General features: G+C 42.4%; 1 protein-coding gene across 1 annotated transcript; it reads right to left on the bottom strand.

Moving 5' to 3' along the window:
* Positions 1-415: 415 nt before the first annotated feature.
* On the bottom strand, positions 416-22,144 carry znf106a (zinc finger protein 106a). Its single transcript, XM_085768210.1, has 22 exons — positions 22,044-22,144; positions 19,444-19,530; positions 18,984-19,045; positions 16,390-16,584; positions 12,982-14,958; positions 11,687-12,176; positions 11,491-11,560; positions 11,062-11,216; positions 10,868-10,928; positions 10,045-10,362; positions 8,423-9,185; positions 7,647-7,696; positions 6,925-7,070; positions 6,699-6,833; positions 6,006-6,122; positions 5,254-5,445; positions 4,183-4,245; positions 3,959-4,078; positions 3,777-3,848; positions 3,290-3,361; positions 2,767-2,916; positions 416-1,860 (listed from the first exon to the last, which is right to left on the bottom strand). Exons 2-22 carry the CDS (start codon positions 19,495-19,497, stop codon positions 1,804-1,806), a joined length of 5,319 nt encoding a protein of 1,772 aa, XP_085624336.1. The 5' UTR covers positions 19,498-19,530; positions 22,044-22,144; the 3' UTR covers positions 416-1,803.
* Positions 22,145-23,542: the final 1,398 nt, after the last annotated feature.

Here is a 23,542-nt window from a genome sequence, read left to right on the forward strand (position 1 = left end):
GATGCATAAGTTAAAAAAAAAAACACCATAAAGAAGACACAAAATTGGTTTATAATGTTGCAACATTATTTTTTTTTTATTATAATTAACAATTTTTTAGATTGCACTTTCATAAAAAAGATCCCGTCACAACAACGATAATAACTGAAAAACTTGAAGAAACTCAGGAATGCCAGGTACGAGGGGAACTGCTCGCTTTCCTCTGTCATTAAAAAAAAAAACATAAGTGTGTGTGTGAGAAGAGTTTTTGTTTTGTTATTTTGTGGAAAGTTTGGCGGCCGCGAGGTTAACAAATCCTCCAGACGAGGACACAACCAACGAGAGAGAGAGAGTAACCACACAAAGTCTGCTGAAGAGCATCTGCTAGGCTTTAAACGCTGGTTAAAACAGGTTGAATGTGCCTTTTTAAAAATAAAAACGTGGCGTTGTGTTACCAACTCGCCTGTTTTTTCTGTTTCTAAAGAGGGTGAGGTATGGCATGGGAGATGAATCCTAATTCTTCCCTTCAAGTTTGTCCATCTAACACCTCCTTTAAACATCCTTCACCTCCTCACTTCGTTAGAAATCTCTTGGCTGTGGGGAAAACACAGCTCCGGGGGGCCTTCGGCTCGATGCTCCAAAGATAAAATAAACTCAAAAACTAACAAAAAGAAAGAAAAAAAAAAACATTTCCAGGGAGGAAATGGTGTCATAAAAACAGTACTTCACACTCACTCGCGGAAACAAGTAAGAGATCCTTATTAAAGAACTCTGTCGACAAGGATTAAACCCACACTTGTAGGAATAAACACGCCACCACGTCCACGTCTTGGTTCTGTTATCACTGCAAATGTCAATTTCTCAAATGGCAACCTCAGGCCAAGTCACACAACACTGCACCAAAATCCCTCGACACCTTTAAATCGCCTCAGTGAGCAACAAAAAAATAAGAAAAATTAAGAAAAGAAAAGAAATCCTAAACTACTAAAATAATAAAACAAAAGAAAAAAACAAAAAACTAAAAGTGAGTTCTTATGGAAAAAAAACCAAAATAACCAAACCAAAATGAAATAAACTCTGTCACTTCAACAAAACTCCTTCAAAACAACGACTCACACTGTCGAACTGTCAAAACTTTTTATCTTAACTGTCAAACTTTGAGTGAGTGAACATTTTGACAAAAAAACAAAACAAAAAAAAGAACAAATAAAAGAAAGAAAAATAAGTATAGGTTGCTCAAAATGACACATCACAACTGCACAACAACAATAAAAACACCTCGTAGCCCATGCCATATTGTAGCCAACCAATCAGGAAGACGATTATTATTTTTTGTTGCAGTTTTCAAAAAAGAAAAAAAAAAGCGGAACAAGTCTCTCCCGACGCCGGCAATGCTGAAGTTTCTTCAATTAACAAAAGTCACGTGTTCGTTCGTTCGTGTTTTTGTCTTTTACTTTGGTCAGTGAAAAAGAGGAGCTGCAGTGGTCGGACAGAAAGAGAGAAAGAGGAAGAGGAAGAGCAGAAAGAGGCCGTGTGTTTTGTTTTGTAGAGAAAAGTTTAGAAAAGGAAAACAAGAGACCGACAACGGCACACCCGACCCTCCTCTCACGATTGTTGGTTTCCAACACCGAAACATAAAGGATGGAGTCGCTGGACGCCACTCACCAGGCTCGAATGGGAGCTCTGCTAAGTTAAGTGGGTCCCAAGAACATCCCCCCCAATATGGGAGGTTAACAGGTGGGAGGAGAGGGGGAGAGGGGGAGGAGAGGGCAGCAGGAAAAGGGACGAGGGCTCAGGAGGAAACTCTGTTCCCATCACCGGCCCTTAAGGCTCCAGCTCCGTCGCCTCCTCTGTGTGTTTCTGCATGTGCACCTGCATCCCCTGCAACACACAAAACAATAGAAATGTAAATACTGTCATACGTTTTCACCTCATGATGTAATAACGACGCATTTCTGTAATAATCTGCCACATTTTGTGATAAAATATGTATTATAAAACGGAAAGGTGAAATCCAGCAAGCTTTATCACAGCATAGGCTATCACTCCACGTCCGGCACGCTATTTTATTGGATAATATGTATTTCTGGTTGAATAAAACTACATGAAATTGATTGCGTATTCCTATTTCATATTGTCATTATTGATAACCGTTCGCGTCGGGCCGAAGAACGCCCCTTAGGCCGTGGTATGCTCATTATACCACGGCTGTCGCGATATATTGCTTAAATAAACTTTGTTGCATTTTGTAATAAGTTGTTACATACTGCACCAAATTAATGCAACACTCGCATATTGTAATAACTGATGCCATATGTAACAACTTATTACAAAATGCAACAAAGTTTATGACATATTGCGTTCAAGAATTGTATTACTAAATGCAGCATTATTACATCATGAGGTGAAAATGTATTACATTATTACATCATAACAATACATAATGTGGTGCTATAGGGTCCAATCCGGCCCACGGGATGAATTTGTCAAGTGTGAAAATTACATAGAAGACAGAAGAGGCATAATGTTGTTGAAATTGCACATATTTTTCTCAAGAAATTTCAAGTTGTTCATCATATGTTTTGTAAAAGGAGAGTTTACATCTTAATAACGTACTTTGCACTAAAACAAAGGGAAAACTTTATAATTCTCATTATTTATAGGTCATTATTACCTATGCTGTAACTAAAATGAGTTTGAAACCCCTGGTTGAAACAGAGGCTACGACAGAGTTTAAAGACTTTAAAAAAATATATATATATATATGTAATTATTTTTTAATTTTACCTGCTTGGAGCTGTTTCGTGCGCAGAAAAACTCTTCACAGTTTTTCCAGCGGCACTTGAGCGTCTGCGAGGAGTTGCCGCTGGTGTGGTCGTTGATCAGGTGCTGCTGCAGATGCTCCATCACCCCGAAGACCAGAGAGCAGCCGTGCCACTGTCGACACAACAACAAAACACAACAAGGGTTACCATGGTGACCAAAAACCCCACAATATATTCCTGGTTCAGGTGCTGCAGGGATTCCCAAAGTGTGGTGCAGGACATGAAAAGGGTAATGGCGGCTCTATGGTGTTATATTTTACCAATAAATTAATAAATGACTCGTACTGTTTACTTTCATATTTCTATGCTTCCCACTTTATAAATGTGAGAGCTCAATAGGCCTTTTATTGCACATTTTGTTATATGTTCTAATTGTTTTATTAAACTTAACGCCTTAAATGCAGCCATAAATAGACTATGACGTTTTTTTATGTGTACAATTTTGGGAACCGCTGTAATAAGTGAATAAATGAGCATCATCTTACCCAGCAGCGGTAGTTCTGCATCAGGTTGAGTTTGACGGCCTGTACGCTGCCGTCGTAACAGCCTGTGTAGATCTGAAACACAACATGATGGATGACAGATTAATATCTAGGTTTTTTTTGCTGTTGTTGTTGCATTTTTTTTTTAAACTTTTTATTTAGTTCTTTTTATTTTTCCACAAAACAAAATATTCACTGACATAGGAGCCCATGAATTTAAATAATACAAGAAAATGTATACCATAAGGGGAATTTACAGCAATGCAATATCAATCATAAAGAAGCACAACAATAGCCCATATTCCTCCATCAGTCACACAAATACAGAGTAACGACCCTTTTCAGTCTCTGTACCCACTGAGATATGGTTGGTTGGTAGTTTTGTATCCTTCCAGTTCACAGTTATCTTTTTATTTAGCAATCAGTAAAAGTAAATATCCAGTTTTTAAGATCATGTTTTTTCAGAAAAAAAGAGAGAAACATGTCTCACCATGCTCTTGTGGACAGCCATGCACATCACCATGTCCTTGTGTCCACCGTAGACCTGCAGCTGCTCGTGAGTCTGCAGAGGTGAAGAGCAGATGGAGATGAATTTAGATTTTGGAAAGGAAGAGCAAAAGAAAGTCATGGGAATATAAATTAAAAATAAAATATAAAAACTGAAGGATGCACCTGCATGTCGTAGACCCGGACCAGTTTGTCCAGGCAGGCGGTCACCATCACCTTCCCCAGGATGGACACCACGGTGACAGCGTGACTGTGTCCTTTATAGATCCGCACCAGCTCTCCGGTCTGAACAGAGACACAGAGACAAGAGAGAAAACAAACAGTGTGATGCACAAATACTAAATCAGCTGTGAAAACGTGTATTGTTGTGTATTAAAGAGACGACTCACGTGGATGTTGTGAGCGTAGACGCACTGATCACTTGAGCCGCTAAACACCAGATCATTGACGACCTGAGAGAACAGAGACACACGATGTAAAACATGAAAGAGTCAATGTATTTGTACTGAATATTACAGTTTTTTTCTCAGTCGCTTTGGTGCTTTTCTCACATCACTATTAACATTTGCACAACAGTTAGTGCTTTTCTCAAAACAATTGGTACAAATTGCAAAACCGAGTGGATAACCTGTAAAAGTGCATCACTTGCTCAGAATGGATAGTTCATTCTGCAAAAGCAAGTATTCATTTCAATGAAACTGGTAGTGTCTTCAAAATGAGAAGTCCACTCCTGACACCATCGTTTATGAATAAGATACTCAAATGGCTTTGTCATGTTTTCATTATGAAAGTTTATTAAGTGTTTTCCAATGTCTTTACTGTAAGTAGGTTACTCTAATACACTACAATACAGTAAATCTGTACTGTAGTAAAGCTGTAAGTCTAAATGTAAAATGTAAAAAGTTCTTGCCCCACTGTAAACTTATTGTATGACACAATGACAGTAGTGCAGTGCAGATTGTTTAGTGCTGTCCAATACTATACATACCTGTTCTCCCTATAAAATGTGTGAATAATTGAATTTACAGTGGTTTACCCAATATTTACAATTAGTTTGACAGATTTTGACAATTTTGTCAACTTTGTTCAACAATTGTGTATGTAATGACTCAAGCAATGAAATGAAGACTGTTAGTTTTACAGGGAATGACTATTCAGTATTCATAAGTATAGTTCATGTTGACTGACATGACATAAGCAAATGATAATGTTATAAAACAGCAGAGAATTGTATGAAAGCAACTGATGCATGTCAAAAGCATTTGCAATTTGTTCAGAGGGAAGGAGAAATTGCTACTATGATGTGCACAAATGACTAAATGTTGTGGAGTTTGAACTAATAGTTATGAACATTTTCATTCTGATCTGAGAAAAGCACCAAAGCGACTGAGAAAAACTGTAATAAACAAACTATAAACAAGCGGCGTCTCGATGAGGCTCAGGCTCCAGATGAGTCGTACCTTCATGCAGAGGACGGTCTTGGTGTGTCCCTGCAGCGTGCGCAGCAGGAGTCCGTTCTTGGCGTCTCTCACGCTGATGGTGTTGTCGTAGGAACCGACCAGCAGGATCCGCCGCGCCCCCTCCTGCGACGAGGCCAGACAGCTCACGCCGCGCGGCCCGTGGCACTCGAACACGTCCATCTGCTTGTTTGTCTGGACGGATAAAACGGCACATTACAACCAATAATCAATACAAAGTCACAGTGAGCGAGTTTTCACCTGATATACAATAACAATATTGAAAATATTAAAAATAGTAACATCATTATAGACAGAGGCTGTTCAATGTGCAAAATAAAAACACAGATTATAAATCAGGTCATACCTATATCAAATTACATTACATTACAATTAGAAAACAATATAAATCTGTGTTTTATTTATTCATTCTTATTCTATTTTATCTTATTTTATTCTGTTTTTATTTTAGTAATCTATGTATATCTCACTTTGTGTTGATTTCTCTTACTATTCAGGAGTTTGTAACCAAGAAAAATATATAAATATTTAATTCTGAATCACAAGGTTAGAAATAGAAAAGTGCAAGTGCAAAATCAGTAGTAATATGACATAATAAGAATAAGTGGAAGAAGAAGAGGAGGAAAAAGAAGCTTCATTTCTATGACACCTTTCAAAACACAGACACATAAAATGTCTTTAAAACTGGAACCAAACAACAACAAATGAAGGATAACTGCACTGCGTTTTCCCACCTTGAGGTTAAAGGTCACCACCGTGCCGTTGGCCAGGCCTGCGTACAGAGTCCTCCAGCGGCTGTGGAGGCAGAGGACTCGATCCGACAGAGAGAACTGCTGCTCAAACTCCTGAGTCTGTGGACGCGAAGGAAACATCATGACATGTCAGAGACGAGGACCGGGTATCAATACTGAATTTACTGAATCGATTCGATTCTGATTCACAAGATCCCGACTCGATTCGATTCAATATCGATTAATTTAGAGCCATTTCAGTTTTAACATCAATTTTGCTCAGTTATGAAAGAGATTTTCACAGAACTAATGCTGCAAACTGTACAAAGATTGAACTGTCTAACCTTGTGCATTATTGAAAATATCAATGTTTACATTCAAAATTGACCCAAAAGCTGTTGCATTAACGCTGGGTTTTTTTTAGACCAAGGGGCAGATCTTGACAGCTGTACTTTCAGATACTGTATCATCAGAAGAGACATGTCTTGTGATTTTCACCTTTCTATGATTATATTTTGCAGGGAAAACCCTGAGCAGAGACGGTTCTTTGTCTTGACCAAACAGCAGCGTGCCGCTCTGTGATCTTGTGTGGTCAGTCTCGCAGGATTTATACAATCGCACGAGACAAACAAACAGGAAATGGCATACATAAAAAGATCGATCCAAGGATTTTATGAATGAAAGGTGTGTTTTTACCTTGAGGCTGTAGCAGCGGACGGTCTGATCACTGGAACCAGTGTAGAGGCGATGGTGCAGACAGGGAGTGGCCGACACCAGCAGGCAGCTCACTCTGGAGCTGTGGCCCTCGAACACGCCAACACATTTATGACTCTGCAATAAACAACCAATGATGTCGCTCACAAAAGGTATCTAACACAGGATATTAACGCAGCTGTGTGTGTGTGTGTTCATCAGCACCCACCACCAGGTCGAAGGCTTTCACAGTCCGGTCTCCTGAGCACGTGTACAGCAGCCCGTCGTGGATCTGTAAGGAGTTCACCGCTTCCTGGTGGCCCTCGAACGCACCCTCAGTGGGCATGTCGTCCTCGCCGTGGTCCGAGGAGGCGTCTGGGAGGAAACACAAAGGTTAGGGTCTCAACTAGAGATTGAAGCTTAGTTTTTGTCTTTCTCTTGTTTTGTTTTTCTCTTTAAACTTTAACAAAAATCTCTCCAGTCTTTTTATTTTTTCCAAATAGTTGGAGCGAGGATGAAAGAAGAGGCAGAGCAGCAGCGATCAATACTCAACAGGTTAAATATGTACATTCTCAGAAAGTCGTATCCACTCATACAGGGTCACTATAAGTCAAGTTACTGCTCTATGAATATCTTGACCATAGAAAGTAACAGGAGCCTCAGAGTCTATTTTAATTTAGACCAAGAGAAGAGACATTTCTAAATCTGGCTGCTCAGAGCCTGAAGGGGGGTCGTGGTGATGATGGAACGATGAAAACACTCATGTTTTTAAAGTTTTAAAGATGTTATTACTTTATTTAGAATAATGTAACACAATTAGGGAAAAACCGAGATTTACCACGTTGAAGGAAAACAGTTTCACATGGATGTTTCTTAATTTTCCAAATGTACAAACTAGTTCTGCTGAAGCATCTTTAAAACATGAACAACTCTGCGAGGAGGGGAACGTACCTGACGAGGTCTTTGTTATCTTTGGTAACGTGGTGGAAAACTGCAGGTCGCTGTGGGAGAAAAAAGGCCAAAAACAATTAGACAGAAATAGAAAAAGCCTTTTATTGCATCAATCCATAGTTATTAATGCTAAATATGCTATTTCAATGCTGTATTTTTTAAGATGTGTAACAAACAGCAAATAGTGAGTTTTACACCATCTTCCTGTGCAATATTTCACAATAAAAGGCCCAATTAAGAAATTAATGGAGACTGTCTACTGAAACCACCAGGCTTGACTAATTTCCCATTAAAACATGGAATTATGTATTATGCACGCACGCCGGTGTATACTTTATCTTTTGTCCTTATCTTATTTTATGGGATGACTACAGAATCTCTCGCCTGTACAAATTTGAATCTGAGTTGGTATGTGAGCCAAATGTATGTTATTATGTTATTATGTTATGTTTGTTTTTTTTATGTATGTTCTGTCTTATTTCTTGAAAATGTAATAAACATATTAAAAAAAAAAAGTGATGAATGTCTGTAAAGGTCACTCAATAAAATTATATTTTATCGTTAGCATTGCAAGTACCCCTTGCAATTACATCCACTGGGGTCGAAGTACCCCTGGCTGAGAAACACTGATTTAAATGAGCATTAATGTAATCCTGAGCCTGGTTACCTGTGGAACTGAATGTAAAAACTAAAATCAACGTCTCCAAAGGTGAAGAATAAGTCGATGGTTGTGTCATTTTAAAATAAAACGTAAGAGAAGGTCGTAAAGCTCTCACCTCTCTGAGGATTTACAGATTTCCATGTCGCTCGTGGACGTGACCTCGTTGCAGGCCAGGCTCTGCGTCTCGGGTCTGGAGGAGTCTGGTGGGACGTGGGCGTCCACGCAGGCGGTGGCGGTGACCTCCATGTTTTCCTCCGAGTCCACGGTCAGACTCAGCTCCGCTAAGGGGGAAACATGCGGAAGCTCCGCTCTGTGTCTGGCGGGGGAGCCGAGGAGTTCGATTTTCGGACACGACGTCTTCCGCGCGTCCTCGCCGCTCTCCATGTGCAGGTCGCCCTCTCTGTCCTCCGTCTGCTGTGTGGAGGTGCTGACCTGGGAGCCGCCGCTCGGTCTCCTGCGCGGGCGAAGCCACCGGGGTCTCGCGGTCTCTCCGTCCAACTCCGTGTCGCTGCTCTCCGGCTGCTGCTCCGCCCCCTGAGCCTTCTTCAGCACCTTCCTCTTCTTCAGCTTCCTCACGCGCTTGCCGCCGCTCAGCTCCGACGGAGAGCCGGGCAGGTTGAAGACCGACGGAGCAGAGGGAGGATCGACGACCTCAGAGCCCCTCCTGCTGGGGGACAGGAGCTTTATGGAGGCTTTGGAGTCGTGTAGAGGACTGAGGCAGCTCGTTGCCGTCTGGATGGACCTCTCTGACGTCTCAGCCAGACCCAACGAGCTCTCTTTGTCCGCAGGTTCTCCGAAGTTCTCGCAAAAATGTTCTGTGTTGTTTTGGCAGAGCTCGGTCTTTCTTTCGGGGGACGGCTGGAAGTTGAGGGCAGACTCTGCAAAGAGTTTCACAAGCACATAGATCAGAGAAGTAAAGATTTATCGAGTGTTTTCTTTTAAAGGGATAGGTTCAACATTTTGGCAAATTGGCCCATTGCCATAAACCCTATAGTCATAGCAGTAGGCTCGTTACCTTTAATTGTCGGTGCAAGCTGTTTTTAGAACGGCGGAGCAGAGCGGCGAGCTGCTCAGAGCTACGCTACAGAGGCTAATGGGATTTCTTGGTTTCCCTCATCAAATACACAATGCAACAACTCCAAAACGCTCTGATGGACAAGTTGTGACCTGCACATTCATCACGCTATGAGATAATAACAGAACGTTACCAGACAAAGTTGTGTTAGAGGTAAATGCAGAGACTGCTTGCTGAAAAACTGCCCTCGACAGGAACGCGCATCAGCGGTTTTGCATGAATTTACCTCTTAAACAACTCTGTCTAGTAACGTTCTGTTATTATCTCATAGCGTGGTGAATGTGCAGGTCACAACTTGTCCACCAGAGCGTTTTGGAGTTGCTGGATTGTGTATTTGATGAGTTTGATGAGGGAAACCAAGAAATCCCATTAGCCGCTCTGTAGCGTAGTTTTGAGCAGCTCGCGGCTCTGCTACGCCGTTCTAAAAATAGCTTGCACCGACAATTAAAGGTAACGAGCCTACTGCTATGGCTATAGGGATTATGGCAATGGGCCGATTCGCCAAAATGTTGAACTATCCCTTTAATTTGCTACGTAGGACAGGCATAAATATCAGCATTATTCTTCTTCTGCCTGTGCCTTTTCAGTCACTACCTGGTTGATAATGTTTGTAGTGGTGATAGTTGCTGTTATTACGTGATGACTGACTGAATAAACTTTACCTGATGGAGACGCGGCTGCAGCGGCGACCGGCAGCTCCGGCGTGGTGCTGTGAGCGCAGTGGGTGAAACCGTCCAGAGGGTCCGGCTCCGAGCTGACGTGGACAGGAGACTGGGGCTCCTGCTTGATGACCACCGGCATGAAGGGAAGGCTGGAGGAGGGAGGGGAGGCGCGGTGAGCAGCAGGAGAACCGGGGGTGAGGGCGGCGGTGGCGGAGTCGGTCACAGAGGAGAGCGAGGCGAAGGCGGAAGAAGGAACCGTATCCATGAAATCCATCTTCTCTTCTTTCAGTTTGAGCTGCGGCGTCTCCTCCACATTGCCTTTAGAAAAAAAACACACATCACAAAGACTCAGCTCCACTGTTTGTTTCAGATCTGCTCTCACAATGGAAATAAAAAGCGCATAAATGTAATATAATACATGTACATATGTGAATTATTATTAATATATTCTATTTTATCTTTCTATCTATTATGTCATTTTTTGCTTGTATTTAATAATAATATTTTATTTATCTTTGTATATCTCACTTTGTGTTGATTTCTCTTACTATTCAGGAGTTTGTAACAAAGAAAAGTTTCCCTCCAGGGATAAATAAAGTAATTCTGAATCTGAATCTGGATGTGTTCATTGATTACAATTTGTGCTGCGGTCATATAACTCTAATAAGAATTGGTTTCTATAGTTAGTTGCAGTTGTAGTAGGATGTAAGATGTAAATTCCCAATTAAAACCTGTGTAGTTATAAATCATGAAAGTAAATATTCACTGCCTTTATTACAAAATAATTTGATGTATTTTGCAGAAACATAGAGAAAGATCTTACCTTGCATCCCTTTCAGTAACTCAATGCGCTTGTTTCTTAGTGTGCCCATCTCTGCTGTCGTCTGTAAAGACAAAACCATATGAGAAGAAAGTGAATATCTTAAATAGAGAGTGAGAGATATTAAAGCAGCGCAAAGTGGTCTGAAAAAAAGGGCCTAAATATGCAATAACAGAGGTATGAACTCAGTTTGTTACCTGCTGTTTAACCACCATGAGACGCTGAACCTCCAAGTAGGCGGCCTCCAGAGCGGCGCGGGCCTGGATCAGACTGGTGTCCAGCGTCTGCAGCGTGCGGCTCATCTCCTCCTCCCGCAGAGACACGGCCAGCAGCTGGTCGATCTGCAAACGTTCTGCACAGATAGAGAAGAAGAAGAAGAAGAAAACGTAAGAACCATGACAAGCTCGGCACAAACACAACTCTGGATTTGTGATCTTAACATGAATTTAGCTGAAAAATAACATACAAAGATGAAAAATGATGAACAGCTCTACCAGAATCAGATACATTTTACCCTCAAATTGTCAATTCTGTATTTATATGTGGACTTACAACTCCTTACATTGTTTTTATTAATAAAAACAATAATAATAATAATAATAATAATCAGAACAATTGTTACTGACCTTTTTTAGATTTGACCCTCCGCCTTTTGCTGTTGTGCTCCACACAAGACGTTTCTGCACTCGGAGCATCCTGCAAGACACAGAGAAACAGTCACATCCCGATTTTTCGGACATAAGCAAACAGATAAAAGTGACCTCCACCAAATTAACAACAATCAATCAATCGATCAACACAAAGAGCTGTTAACGAACTCACCCCGGCTGCTCTCCGCCTCTTCCCTGTCCCCTGACCGTCACACTGCTCCGTCCCTGAACTGCTGTCCCCGAGCGCGGAGTCGGACCGCTGCAGCGCCCTCACCGTCACCGACGTCAGCTTCTCCGGCTGCTGCTTCGGCGCTCCGGCCTCGAGCTGCCCGAGCATCTCCTCCACCTGCTCCTGCTTACAGCGAACCTCCGTGTTCCCTTTAGCGAGGGCGGGAGAGACGGAAGAAACCTGCTGCTCCGAGCCCGAGCCCGAGCCGAGGCGTTCTCTTTCCGCCGTCGTCGTCTCCTTCAACGTGAGGGGAGCGAACAGGGACGGGGCCGACGCCGGGGCGAGGCTGCTCTCCGATAAGGAGCGTTTTCTGGACGAACCCGGGGAGGAGATGTCTATCAACGACTCCCAGTGCAAACCCTCCAGCAGGGGGATGTCCTCCTCCTCCTGGCTGTGGTCCTCCTGCTCGTTCGGCACCATCTCGATCCCAAACCTGCAGAATCAACACAACACGACATGAGCTGCTTGAAGCACAAAGCACTTTGTTTCAGAAACTTCAAATCCTCAACGTTTATAATATCAGTATTTATCAGACATGTCTTTTTATTTCAATGTCTTAAACGAGGAAATTATTTTAGAACAAACTCTCAGATCCAAACTCATTCAACCCGAATTAGATAAATATGTTACAACCAGAGGCCAATTTACAATACGGTATCAAATTATGGAACACACATTCCCAAATGTTAATCTGTAAAAGGTTATAAAGGATGTCTAAAACATCCTTTCTGCTCTGTAAATGTAACTGCTCTGGCATAAGTCATGGAAGTAATGACAAAACATACACTTACTTTCTTTTTTCTTTTCCTTTTCATTATCATTTAATTGTTCCTTATTTTCTTGTCTTTATTTGTAACAAATTTGGTTTTTGATTATGTTCTTCATGGGTGAGGTTTCAGGCCCTTTTGGGTTTCATACCTCCCCTTCACACATCATATGTTTGTGCAAAAAATGTTATTCATATATTTTGATCGTTTATCTCTTTGTGTAATTTCCCTGTGATCATTTCTCTTTTATTATTATCATTTACATATGTCTGATTGTTCATTGGTATGCTCTGTTTTCTTTTTTGTATAACATTATATTTCATTGTTAACTTTACTGTAGGTTTAGGCATGTAATAAGCTCTTTGAGTTTTTGCCTCTTCCAGCACCGTAAATTATAAAATTGTTTCTTTTACTTGTGTATTTTTAACTGTGCTAAATAAATCTAAGTAAAAGGTAAGAATGAAACTTCACCTCGGCATGCCTTTCCCTTTGTCCTGCTTCTTCCTGACCTCCTGGTAAACCTGTTCCCAGTTCACGTTGCGTCGAGACCCGGAGGAGCTGATGAGCTGCCGAACCGTCGGTTTGAGGCCCGAGTCCTTCTCCGAGTCGCTCCTCCGCGACTCGCTCAGGTTCCTCACGCGTCTGGCGATGTTCAGGTTGGGCTCGTGACTTCCCGTTTTGCCCTTGGAGGAGCTGATGTGTTTGGTCAGGTCCCGTTTCAAGGCGGGAGGCAGGTCCAGTTTGGACAGACCCGACCCGGAGACGGTCTGAGCCTCGCTGCCTCTCGACGTGTCGCTCTCAGAGCTCTGCCCCGCCTCCGCCGCCGCCGCCTGCATCGCTTCATCTGGAGCCACCGAGCCGGGCTGCTTCTCCGCTTTCTTCCCGCTCTCCTCGTCCTCCTTGCAGCAGGACGCCGTCGGCTCCGAGCTCTCGGCGGTGGAGGTGCTGACTTGTAACGACTGGAGGAAGTCAGGGAGGTTTGGTTTGGTGACGTTCTGCCTGCAGCTGTTTTCTTTGTTTACTCCGATCTGACTCTGAGCTTCGTCCCTTTGCTGCTGCTGCTGCTGCTGCTGCTCGGGGTGTCGAGCCTTTTCCGTCTTGCTGTCGGAGCCGGAGCTGTCCAAAGAGCCTCTCTTCTCCACCTGTCTTCCTTTCCAGAGGGTTTCAGGGAGCTGCTTTGACTTCAGGAGCACAGCAGGCGAAGGCTTAGCGCCGAGTCCACTCTGCTTCACGCACGGCTTCGACTGTGCATGTGTTTGGTTGAGCGCCATGCTGAGCTGAGGTCCGGTGTTGAGACCAAACACTGGGAGCATCTTTTTATCCTTCTGCAGCGCCGGTTTACTGGTCTTCTGACTCGAGGGAGCAGGAGCGGATGTGGAGCTCTGTTTTCCTTCTCGCTGGGCGCTGCCACTCCGACTGCCGCTGCTGCTCCGATCTCTGGGTTTGGTTTTCGGACTCATTTTGGGTTTTGTTTTCTCTTCCACCTTTTGTCCACCAGAGGTCGACTGCCCCTTTTTCTGCTCAGGTCGGGACGTCCTGTTGGCGGCGCTGGTATCTGGCACTTTGTCTTGCTTCTGGGGTTTAGGGACCTTAGTTTGGGAGGTTGTGTTTTGCGACTCTTTATGCGATTCAACGCCCTTTGTGATGGGATAGGGCGACCAGCGACAGGCTTTGTCCAGCTTTGAATTGCTGCCGCAGGTTTTAGAGTTTTTATTACTGTTCTGGTCGGCGTCTGGTGTTTGTACCGGCCCGTTCTGCAGCGGCGGTGTTTGTACCGGCCCGTTCTGCAGCGGCGGCGTTTGTACCGGCCCGTTCTGCAGCGGCGGCGTTTGTACCGGCCCGTTCTGCGGCGCACCGGTTCCCTGGTTGACGGGCGGCTGCTGCAGCTGGTTAAGAGCACGGGCGAAGAAGCTCGGGGGAGGGGGACAGGAAGGAACGGGCCCCATGAGGCTGGCGGGCTGGTCCCTCGGCGCGAAGTGGGAAAAGTTGTTGTGACCGTAGATCCCATGACTGCTGCCGCCGCTGCTGAGCCACGGCAGCCGACTCTGCTGATTTCCACAGAAGCTGCCTTGATCCCAGTTCCTGTTCCGGTTCCACCCTCCTCCTTGGTTGTTCAAGTTTCTGCCCGTTAGCTCCTCCGACGCCCATCGGTAGAGGTTGGGAGGCTCCTGGGCGTGCCAGGTGGCGCTCCTCCCCTGGTTGTTGTGTTGCCATGGCTGCGGCTGGTGGTCGCCCGGTCTGTCGTTGTATCGGTTGCCCCGGTACCATGTGTTGTGCTGACCGGGCCCAGCGAACCCCCGCGCTGGCGGCGACTGCGGCTGCGGCTGCCAGGTCGCGTCCTGTCGGAAACGCTCCTTAGCTTCTTTCAACCTCTTCTGAAACTCCTCCTTCTTCTTACGCTCCTCCTCTTCTTTGGCCAGCTTCAGAGCAGCAGCCTCTTTCTCTTTTCTACAACAAACAAGATAAATACAAAGAGAAAATATAAGAAAAATATGTCCTTATACTATTTTATGAATGGGAACAATGGGAATTTTATGAATGGGAACATTCACATAAAATATGTGAATGTAAATGTAAATACTGTAAATATTGGATGAAGAAATAAATAAAAGAGCTATGGAGGTAATGTCTAGTCAGTCATATCCAGACAAACTGTGCCTACTTGCTCAGGCAAATTGAAAACAAATCTATATTTGCCATAATAATCAGTATGAATAATAATAAGTATATGTGATGGATACAGAAAATTATCAGCAGACTCTTGAGGTCTACTGAGAGTTTCAGTGTCTTTAAGCTCATTGTTTTATGTTCCTGGCCCCTGGTGTCACAGCTTTGGTTCGGTGTCATGCATCTTATAAATCCAGCAGCTTTACATTAATATTTCACCACATCAACTTAAAAAGAAGAGTGAAATATATAGGTTGTGTTCACAGGTTGTTTCTACCCACAAATTCTTGTTTGTTTCTTGCCCACAAATGGCTAAAAAAAAAAATCAGCAGCTGTGGATCCAGACTCCAGATTACTGCATTAAAAGTCAGAAACATTTGAATCTGTTTCATTAACAGGACATTTAAACTCTCCCTGGCAGCCGTGTGTGTGGGCAGACTGTGGGCAGGTGCCTACGACCGGTTCGGTTTGGTTCGTGACCTACAGCTTTGACCTGCAGAGGGAGAATATCTGACATGTGACGGGGCGACAGCAGCTGAACGACTGCTTCTGCCTTCGCCCGTCTCTGCACAACATATCACACTTCCCCAGCTGCTCTGCTCGGACTTTATCTGAGATTTCCGGTGAGACAGAGAGATCAACAGCGCTGTGTGTTTCTAGAAAGATCGGCACACAACGGGGTCGACACACATCAAATCATGAGAGGTTTAAGTTCCTGTGATCCTAAAAATGTGGGGGAAAAAATGAATATATCCTAAGAAAACACCACATGCTTCAGAGCAAAGGTTGTAATTTTTGTTTTTTCTCTTTCTAAAGGGCAGGAACTCAACATGTGCAGTCAGCCTTTTTTTTTAGGCTGCGGTCCTGACTCCTGACATACGACTCCAGACGCTGGTCAACGACGTGAAGCAGCAGCTAAAAGAGTCTTGTGAGCTCCGCTGAGCTGAATGTGACTATACATGGCGTACAGTGTGTATACACACAAAACAGTCTGTGAGCCGCCACCTATCTTTACCCATTGTGGATTAATCAATCAAGTCAGTTATCATTCAGCTGTTACAACAGGCAATAAGCAAGTAAAAAAGCACAAAAAAGAGCAACAACATATTTAAAATCTACAAAACCACCTTTACACTGTATGTTTGTTTTAAAGCAGCTGTTTCTCCACTTTAAAAAGTTAATAACATAACAGAAACAGAGCGACTGTGTTACCTGATCTGCTCCTTTCTCTTCCCGATCAGGTCGGCCAGCGCTTGGTCGAAGTAATCCTCCTCCTGGTCGTTCCCGGCGCTCCTCCGTTCTGCAGCCTCCACATTCTGCTTGTGCGTGGAACTGGAAATGTGGCTGGCGTAGTCGGTCAGGCTCACCACCGTCACCTTGCACACTCGGCACTCGTGTCCGCAGTCCCTGGGGAGGGAAGGCGAGAGCGGACGTTCAATCGTTCCTTCAGGCATCGTTGTGATCTAGTCCGGGTTGTTTTTGTTTAGTTTTTCCTGCCTGCAGAGCCGAGTAGCGACGAACTCTGGCTCTACTCTCTGTTACTACAAAGTCAAAATAAATTCAAAAGGAAAGGAGAATACTCAACAATCCTTTAAAAAATATATATATCTTGTCCGAATTCTCTATTATCTGTCCCAGATCAGGAGGTAGCTAACTTGTAAATTTGCTCTTGTTATTAAAAGAAATTAATTTATCGTCCTGATCTTGTTTTCTTCCGTTCTTCAGCAGGCCATGGGCGGCGGGGTGAGGGCGGGAGCGGCCAGGCTGGACCCGGGCAGCATGCTAACGGGAGCTGGTCGGTGTTGACGTCCAGCCGCGGCAGCAGCAGCAGCGCAGCACTGGGAGGATGCGTGGAGGGGGAGCGAGGCACGGCGCCCTCGGCTTACTGCCCTGTCATGATGGTGTCTGCTGCGCTCTGAGACTCTACAGAGAGCTATGTCTGTATTTGACCTCACAGTCCAGTCTGAGAGCTGCAGTCCGACCCCCACCCCCCTCCTTTTTCTGCTGCCAAACCCAGCATGTGCTATTAGGACAGTCAGGCACTGAGCATCCCGGCCGACCAATCCCAGCTCACGCCTGTGAAACCGGAGCCGCGTGCAGCTGCTTTACAGCCTCCACTTCAAAACCTCTCCCAACTATGTCAGCCCCCGTGACTCGGACTTCCCTGGCTCCGTCTCAATTTCTTCTTCATATCTGTGTCATGGCGCGCTGCCATCTTCTGACCTCTCGTCTCGTGCAGTTGGCAAAGTTCACTTTCTACATCAACTAGTTCAAAGTTCACTTCACAAATTTTAAAATGAATTAGTTCAGTTCATAGTTTATATTTCAAAATTTTGAACTAAGTTCACGGTTTCAAAATGAACCAGTTCATACTGTAGTTCTTTTTTTTTTTTTATACATTGCCCCGAGCTATTATTCTTCAAAATTATTGCCACAGCCCATATAGAACCACAGACAGCAATTATTTTATCAGTTTTACCACTAAAACTATGTGTCAGATTTCATCTTCGTATCCAATTTTGAATCCTCATTCACGCATGTGACACTGCGACAGTGTGGTGGCTGGTGTTGCCAGATTGGGTGGTTTTTCTGCCACATATTAAAGGTCCAGTGCTGTAATATTTGTCAAGGTTTATTGGCAAAATCTGGATATACTACTAATGAATATATTTGTATAAGTGTATAATCACTATAAAATGAAATCTGTTTGGTTTTCATAGCCTTATAACTATTCTTTTATACATATAGCAAGGGTCTTGCTTTGTTTGTGCGGAACGGAAAATCCAGCCAACCAGAGAGCACGATTCAAGATAGAATAGAATTGCAATACTAGATATCACTGTTTTCCCCTCATTTTACACACTGGACCTTTAAGGCCTGTTTACGGTGTGTTTTAGCTGTGTTTTAGCTGTGTTTTAGCTGTGTTTTAGCTGTGTTTTAGCTGGGTTTTCTATGGAAATCTGGCAAACTCTTGAAAGAAGTTTATGCTGTGAGAGAGCGCCGTTCACAAACGCCAGAATGAACGTGTTCACAATAACGTTCATCAAGCGGAACAAGTTCATGAACGATCTTTCATTGAACATGTTCAGGCACAACACTGCAATAAGACTGGGCTACTTTCCAGGTTCGACACGTTTTCTTTTTCTCATCCCTGGTCAGACAGTTTTCTACTACAACATGTCCTCTTGTAAAACTACCCCTCCATCTTCTTAATTCCCCCAAACCTGGCACATCCTGCATACCGCGTTGCTCGTATCATCTTATAATATGCCTAAAAAGATGCTGTCTTAGCGATGCCTGTGTTTATGACGATGTAAATCCCAGTAACTTAGCAACATCTGAATCAGTATTTGAGCTGCTCGAGATTCTTCCAAGTCAGCAACGGGTCCGCATACTTTTAGTAATCTACAGGGGGGTCACGAGATAGAGCCAGTTGCCTTCTATCGGTCATGCCTGTTGTTCCGGAGAGAGATTGTGTCTAAATATATGTGCCACAGTTGAGACAGCTGCCCCTATATCCACTTCACCACCACGTGCCCGTGTGCACACGTGTCTTGTGACCCAGATGGATTCAGACAAAACTCTTGAATCAAAGTCAAAGCTTTTGTTTGACCGTTACACATACGTTTACACAAGTACTGTGTAATGAGTAAAATGCATATCTGAAAACATTTAGGAGATAAAACGTCAGCATGATATCATAACTTTCTGCAACACATTGATGTGGTTTTTAAGTCGTTATATTGTAAAAAACTCAGTGATGATTTCTGTGCATGTTGTTCATTTTCAGCAGAGGAACAACTCACCGGCCTTTGAGCTTCTCCAGCTCCCGGTGGTGCAGCATACTTCTCATGTGCTCGTCCATCTCCTGCAAACACCAATAAAAGATAAACCACCAAAGAGGCACATTAAAAACACTTTAAGATTGGTTCAGCCATTAATAACACTATTGATCGCAGAGGGAGGAGGGTTACATGGCCAGGGAATGCAAGTATGCATATGTAATGTGATTAAATGTTGGAGAGCACAAGAGAAAAATATGTATAATCACTTTTTATAAAGGAACTTCAACACAAAAACCATGTGCACAACAGCAAATACACATTTTATGATACTGCTGTGCTGCATTGATGACTGTGTGTAAAGTCCTTGGTGTTGCACAGCTCATCTGAATCTAACAACGTGTTAATGGAGCCAGGGCTCCTGGCTGTATCAAATTAATCCTACAGGATTTAAACAAAAACCATTTGTTGAAAGCTGAATTACCTGTTTGGAGGCGTGGACCGTTTCACACAGGATGCACTTCCTGTCTCTCGCCATTTTTTTTATTGCAGGTGAACCTCAGGCCATTACTGTCAACAGAAGAAACTGGTTAAAGCAACAGGACTCATCAGGCAGTTATAAAGCACAAAACAACACTACGAAATTGAATTATAAACTCAATGTGGTTCAATCTCAGTTGGATAATAATTAGGTTACACACTGAATTTCCTGTGTGTATGTAACTGAGCTCTTAGCAACAAGTCAGACAAATCCAACCAGAACAGCAGAGGGAGTTTACAGCTTATTTTCTCTGTGCAACCACACCTCGCTATTCAACAACATGCCTCAGTGCCACAGCCCAAATGCCAGCACCCGGCTCAACCTGGACACTGGTCTAATTCCAGTCTGCTGATAGAGCAACTCTGTGGCCAGGGAGGCAGCAGAGCCACCACGGCAGCATCGGGGATATGTCTGTACGTGTTTAACGTCCGTCCACTAAACAGGGTGGGAAACGACCGCCAGCCACGAGCTGCTGCTGGTCGAGTTATGCCTGTGGGCTGTTGTCAGGTGCTTCTGCACTAACAACGCCTTCTCAAAATACAGCTGACCCTTCAGAGGCCTTGTCCTCTTCTGACATGTTGATTTTTTTTTATTAATTGCAGACAAATTAAAAGCATGAATAAAAGTGTAAAAGAATATTTGTAGTAAGTAAACATAAATTCCATGTCTATAATTTGAGTTTGTCAAGTTTTTATATTTTAACTGTAAAATCTGCAGTCAGAGAAAAGAAAATTTGAAGTGTATGAGTGTGATTAAGATAAAGGATGACCTAAAATAAATCCAGAGAGGGGAAGGACACCTACACAATAAAAGCACCTGAAATAAATCAGCTATTTAACGAAGCAAAGTTTTTGCCAACATGAGTTGAAAAGAATATTTGTTTCCTTTATAAAACCTCTGCAACAACATCAAACAAAACCACAATGAAAAAATAAAAAGTAATCATCAATTCCATGTCTATAATTTGAGTTTTTATATTTTAACTCTAAAATCTGCAGTCAGAAAAAAGAAAATTTGAAGTGTATGAGTGTAGATAAAGGATGACCTAAAATAAATCCAGAAAGGGGAAGGACACCTACACAATAAAAGCACCTGAAATAAATCAGTTATTTAACGAAGCAAAGATTTTTTGGCAACATGAACTCATGTGACAAATCAATCAAATCTTCAGTCAAAGAACATGGTGCCATTAAAGTATACAAAGGCAGCTTGTACTAAATAAAATCTGGCAACAACTGACAGAGACAGACAGAGACGTGTCTAAAAAAAACCCAAAACAAGTCTCTATTAGAGTTTGGGTAAAATTTCTTTCTTGACTTTTTGACCTCTGTGACCCTTTGACCTCACAACTGATCTACCTGAAAACATTATGCATTGATTGAAAGTTGTTGTTATTGCCACTTTTCTTTTCATATTTTCACACAACACTAAATTTCCATCAGTCTGAGTGGTTAGTTAAATACAGAATAAACCCGATAATGACCACAGTGAAGGTCTAGAAGGTTCCCTCACCCTCATCATTAGTTCGTCCTATATTTTGTTCATGACATTATGGAGGCTGTTACAACGTCCCCGTCACTATTTCTCTTCTGTGCATCAGAGGGCAGCTATTTACAGTTAAACTCTAGGAGGATCCCTGGCTCATGTTCCCTCTCAGCACACGGATCTGTGGGGCGTAGCAGGATGGACAGTACACTAGTGTTATAATATAACCCACACATTACCTAACACTGACATTAGCTGCTGGTTTTAGTTGCTGCTACGTTCAAGGGATACGCGATCGAAGCCGTGCAAAGGTTCAGACTAACTGTGTTTTCAATCAACAATAAACTTTCTCCTGCTCTTGCAAAGCTACATAGATACTTTTCTGGAAAGTTAGATTTAAAAACATAGGGAGATTCAAAGCTATGTTGTAATGAAATACTTGCAGAATCAGAGCGACAACACAACAAAGGAGGGCGGGTCAGTCTGCACAAATGATCATTTAAGTGTTTAACTTAGATAAGTTAGCTGCTAACAGTTAGCTACTTGGTGCAGAAGTTTAACACCACAAGTTGCATATATAAACAGGTAACATTTTCATAACAACTGCAACTAACTTTTATCACGCACTAAACAGTAACACCAAGCACTAAAAAACTGTTGTCATTGTTTTTTTTACAGTTTACAAAACGCTTTCGGTGAAACAGATTTAGATTGTTGTTGTTGTTAGCTTAGCTGCTAAGTTAGCATACATTATGTCAGTGACCTCGTGATCGATAGGTTAAAATTTGAACAGAAATGACATCACACTCTTGAAGCTGCACGTGGACACAAACTGTTAAAACGGACAATAACGGCTGAAAGGTTTAAACTCAACTCGTTCTAAACGTAGAAGATTTAACAAGTGGGTTAGCAGGCTAGTTAGCAGTAGCATGCTAGTAGCTAACGATACCAAACGAAACATCCAACGAAATGTGGTTAAATTCATGTTAGTTTTTTAAAAAAGCGACACGGTTTGTTTTTATACACCCCAAGCACCAAGATAAGACTGCTGACTACCTTTTATAACATCCAGATGTGTGTGTGGTTACAGCATTTTCTGATCCAACCGCTGGAGCTAACAATAACATCCACCTCGACCCCAAAGTGAACTACAGCCCAGGGTGCGTTCAAGAACATCGGTACTCGGGAAACACGGGAAACCTCAGGCTGCTCTTGGTTGTGGTAAAGCGTATTTCTCTTATTGTAGCCTATATTAGCCCATTTGCATGTAGTTATAGTTACTAGTTACTTCCCCTCCAACATAACTGAGTTATTACATTATATAAGTAACTAATTATCAGGAAAAGTAACTATTTGGCTACCTTTTAATAACATCCAGATGTGTGTGTGGTTGGTTACAGCATTTTAGCTGGAGTTTAACAATAACATTCAGCCCAGAAAACACTGACAACTCAGTCAGCTCTTGGTTTAAAAAAAATGTATTCTTCTATTATGATTTTAAAATGCAGTAGCCTAAAAGATAAAGTTTGTTACTCACTTTTTTTGTTAAGAAATGTGAACGTTACAGATCCATCTAAACTGTAAATGTCTTGTAGAAGATATATTCAGAGACACATTTTTGCTTAGATCAAAAACCGCTTGTCAAGTTTGCTCAACTTTCCCAAATGAGCAGCCATAGACTATTTACAACATACCATAAAATGTATGTAAGATTTTGAATTGCTTGGAATATGTAAGATTTTTTTTTCTTCCAGATTTTTTCAGAAAAATAATTAGAAATGTTAAAAAAGCAAGTGCTCCTTTGTTTGATGAATTTGAAATAAATTTGAAAGTTCTTCCACTAAAGTCAAAATCATAGCATAGTATACTCTCACTGGCTTTTCAAGCAATCTCTGTCTGTGACGATAGGAGGTAATTCTAACCCTGACTGGCCTGAGTATGGATAGATGGGTGAGAAAAGGGTTTAGAGGAAATAAATTAATCACCTTTTCAGATTTTGAATTGTTCTTGACCACAATAGGTAACATTCAAGCATAAAAATATATATTTATTTTCTAAAATCTCTAAAAACAGCATGTGAGATACAATAGTGAAAAACAACTAAATAAATTCAGACAATTATTCAAGTAAATGAACACACCCACACATCTTTACAATACATACATTAAAATCAAATACAAACAACAGTATCTGGGTACAAATCTGCTCAGGGCATATTTGGCTCCAGGTCTATGTATATAAATGAACAGCAGAGAAGTAGTTTCTGATCCCTTTAGAGTTTCTAATATTATCCAGTGGTCCCTGTTTGGCTACATCTCCATGATAAAGTTTTGTGACATAACAGGATATTACTCAGCATTCCTTTGAAAAAAACAAGGACACACAAATAACAGACATCAATATTCCCTTTAAAATGAGACCGTCAACATGAGAACCAGTGAAATTTTCAATATTTTGACCAGAGTTCACATTTCTTTTTGGAGTTGTAGACCTTTTAGACAACCACATGTATTAACCCTCACAGCATTTTCTTTTATGTGCCTATAATCAGAAATGT

Source organism: Trachurus japonicus, chromosome 22 (genome assembly GCF_045865225.1).
Source record: "Trachurus japonicus isolate A0001 chromosome 22, Traja_1.0".
NCBI lineage: Eukaryota > Metazoa > Chordata > Actinopteri > Carangiformes > Carangidae > Trachurus > Trachurus japonicus.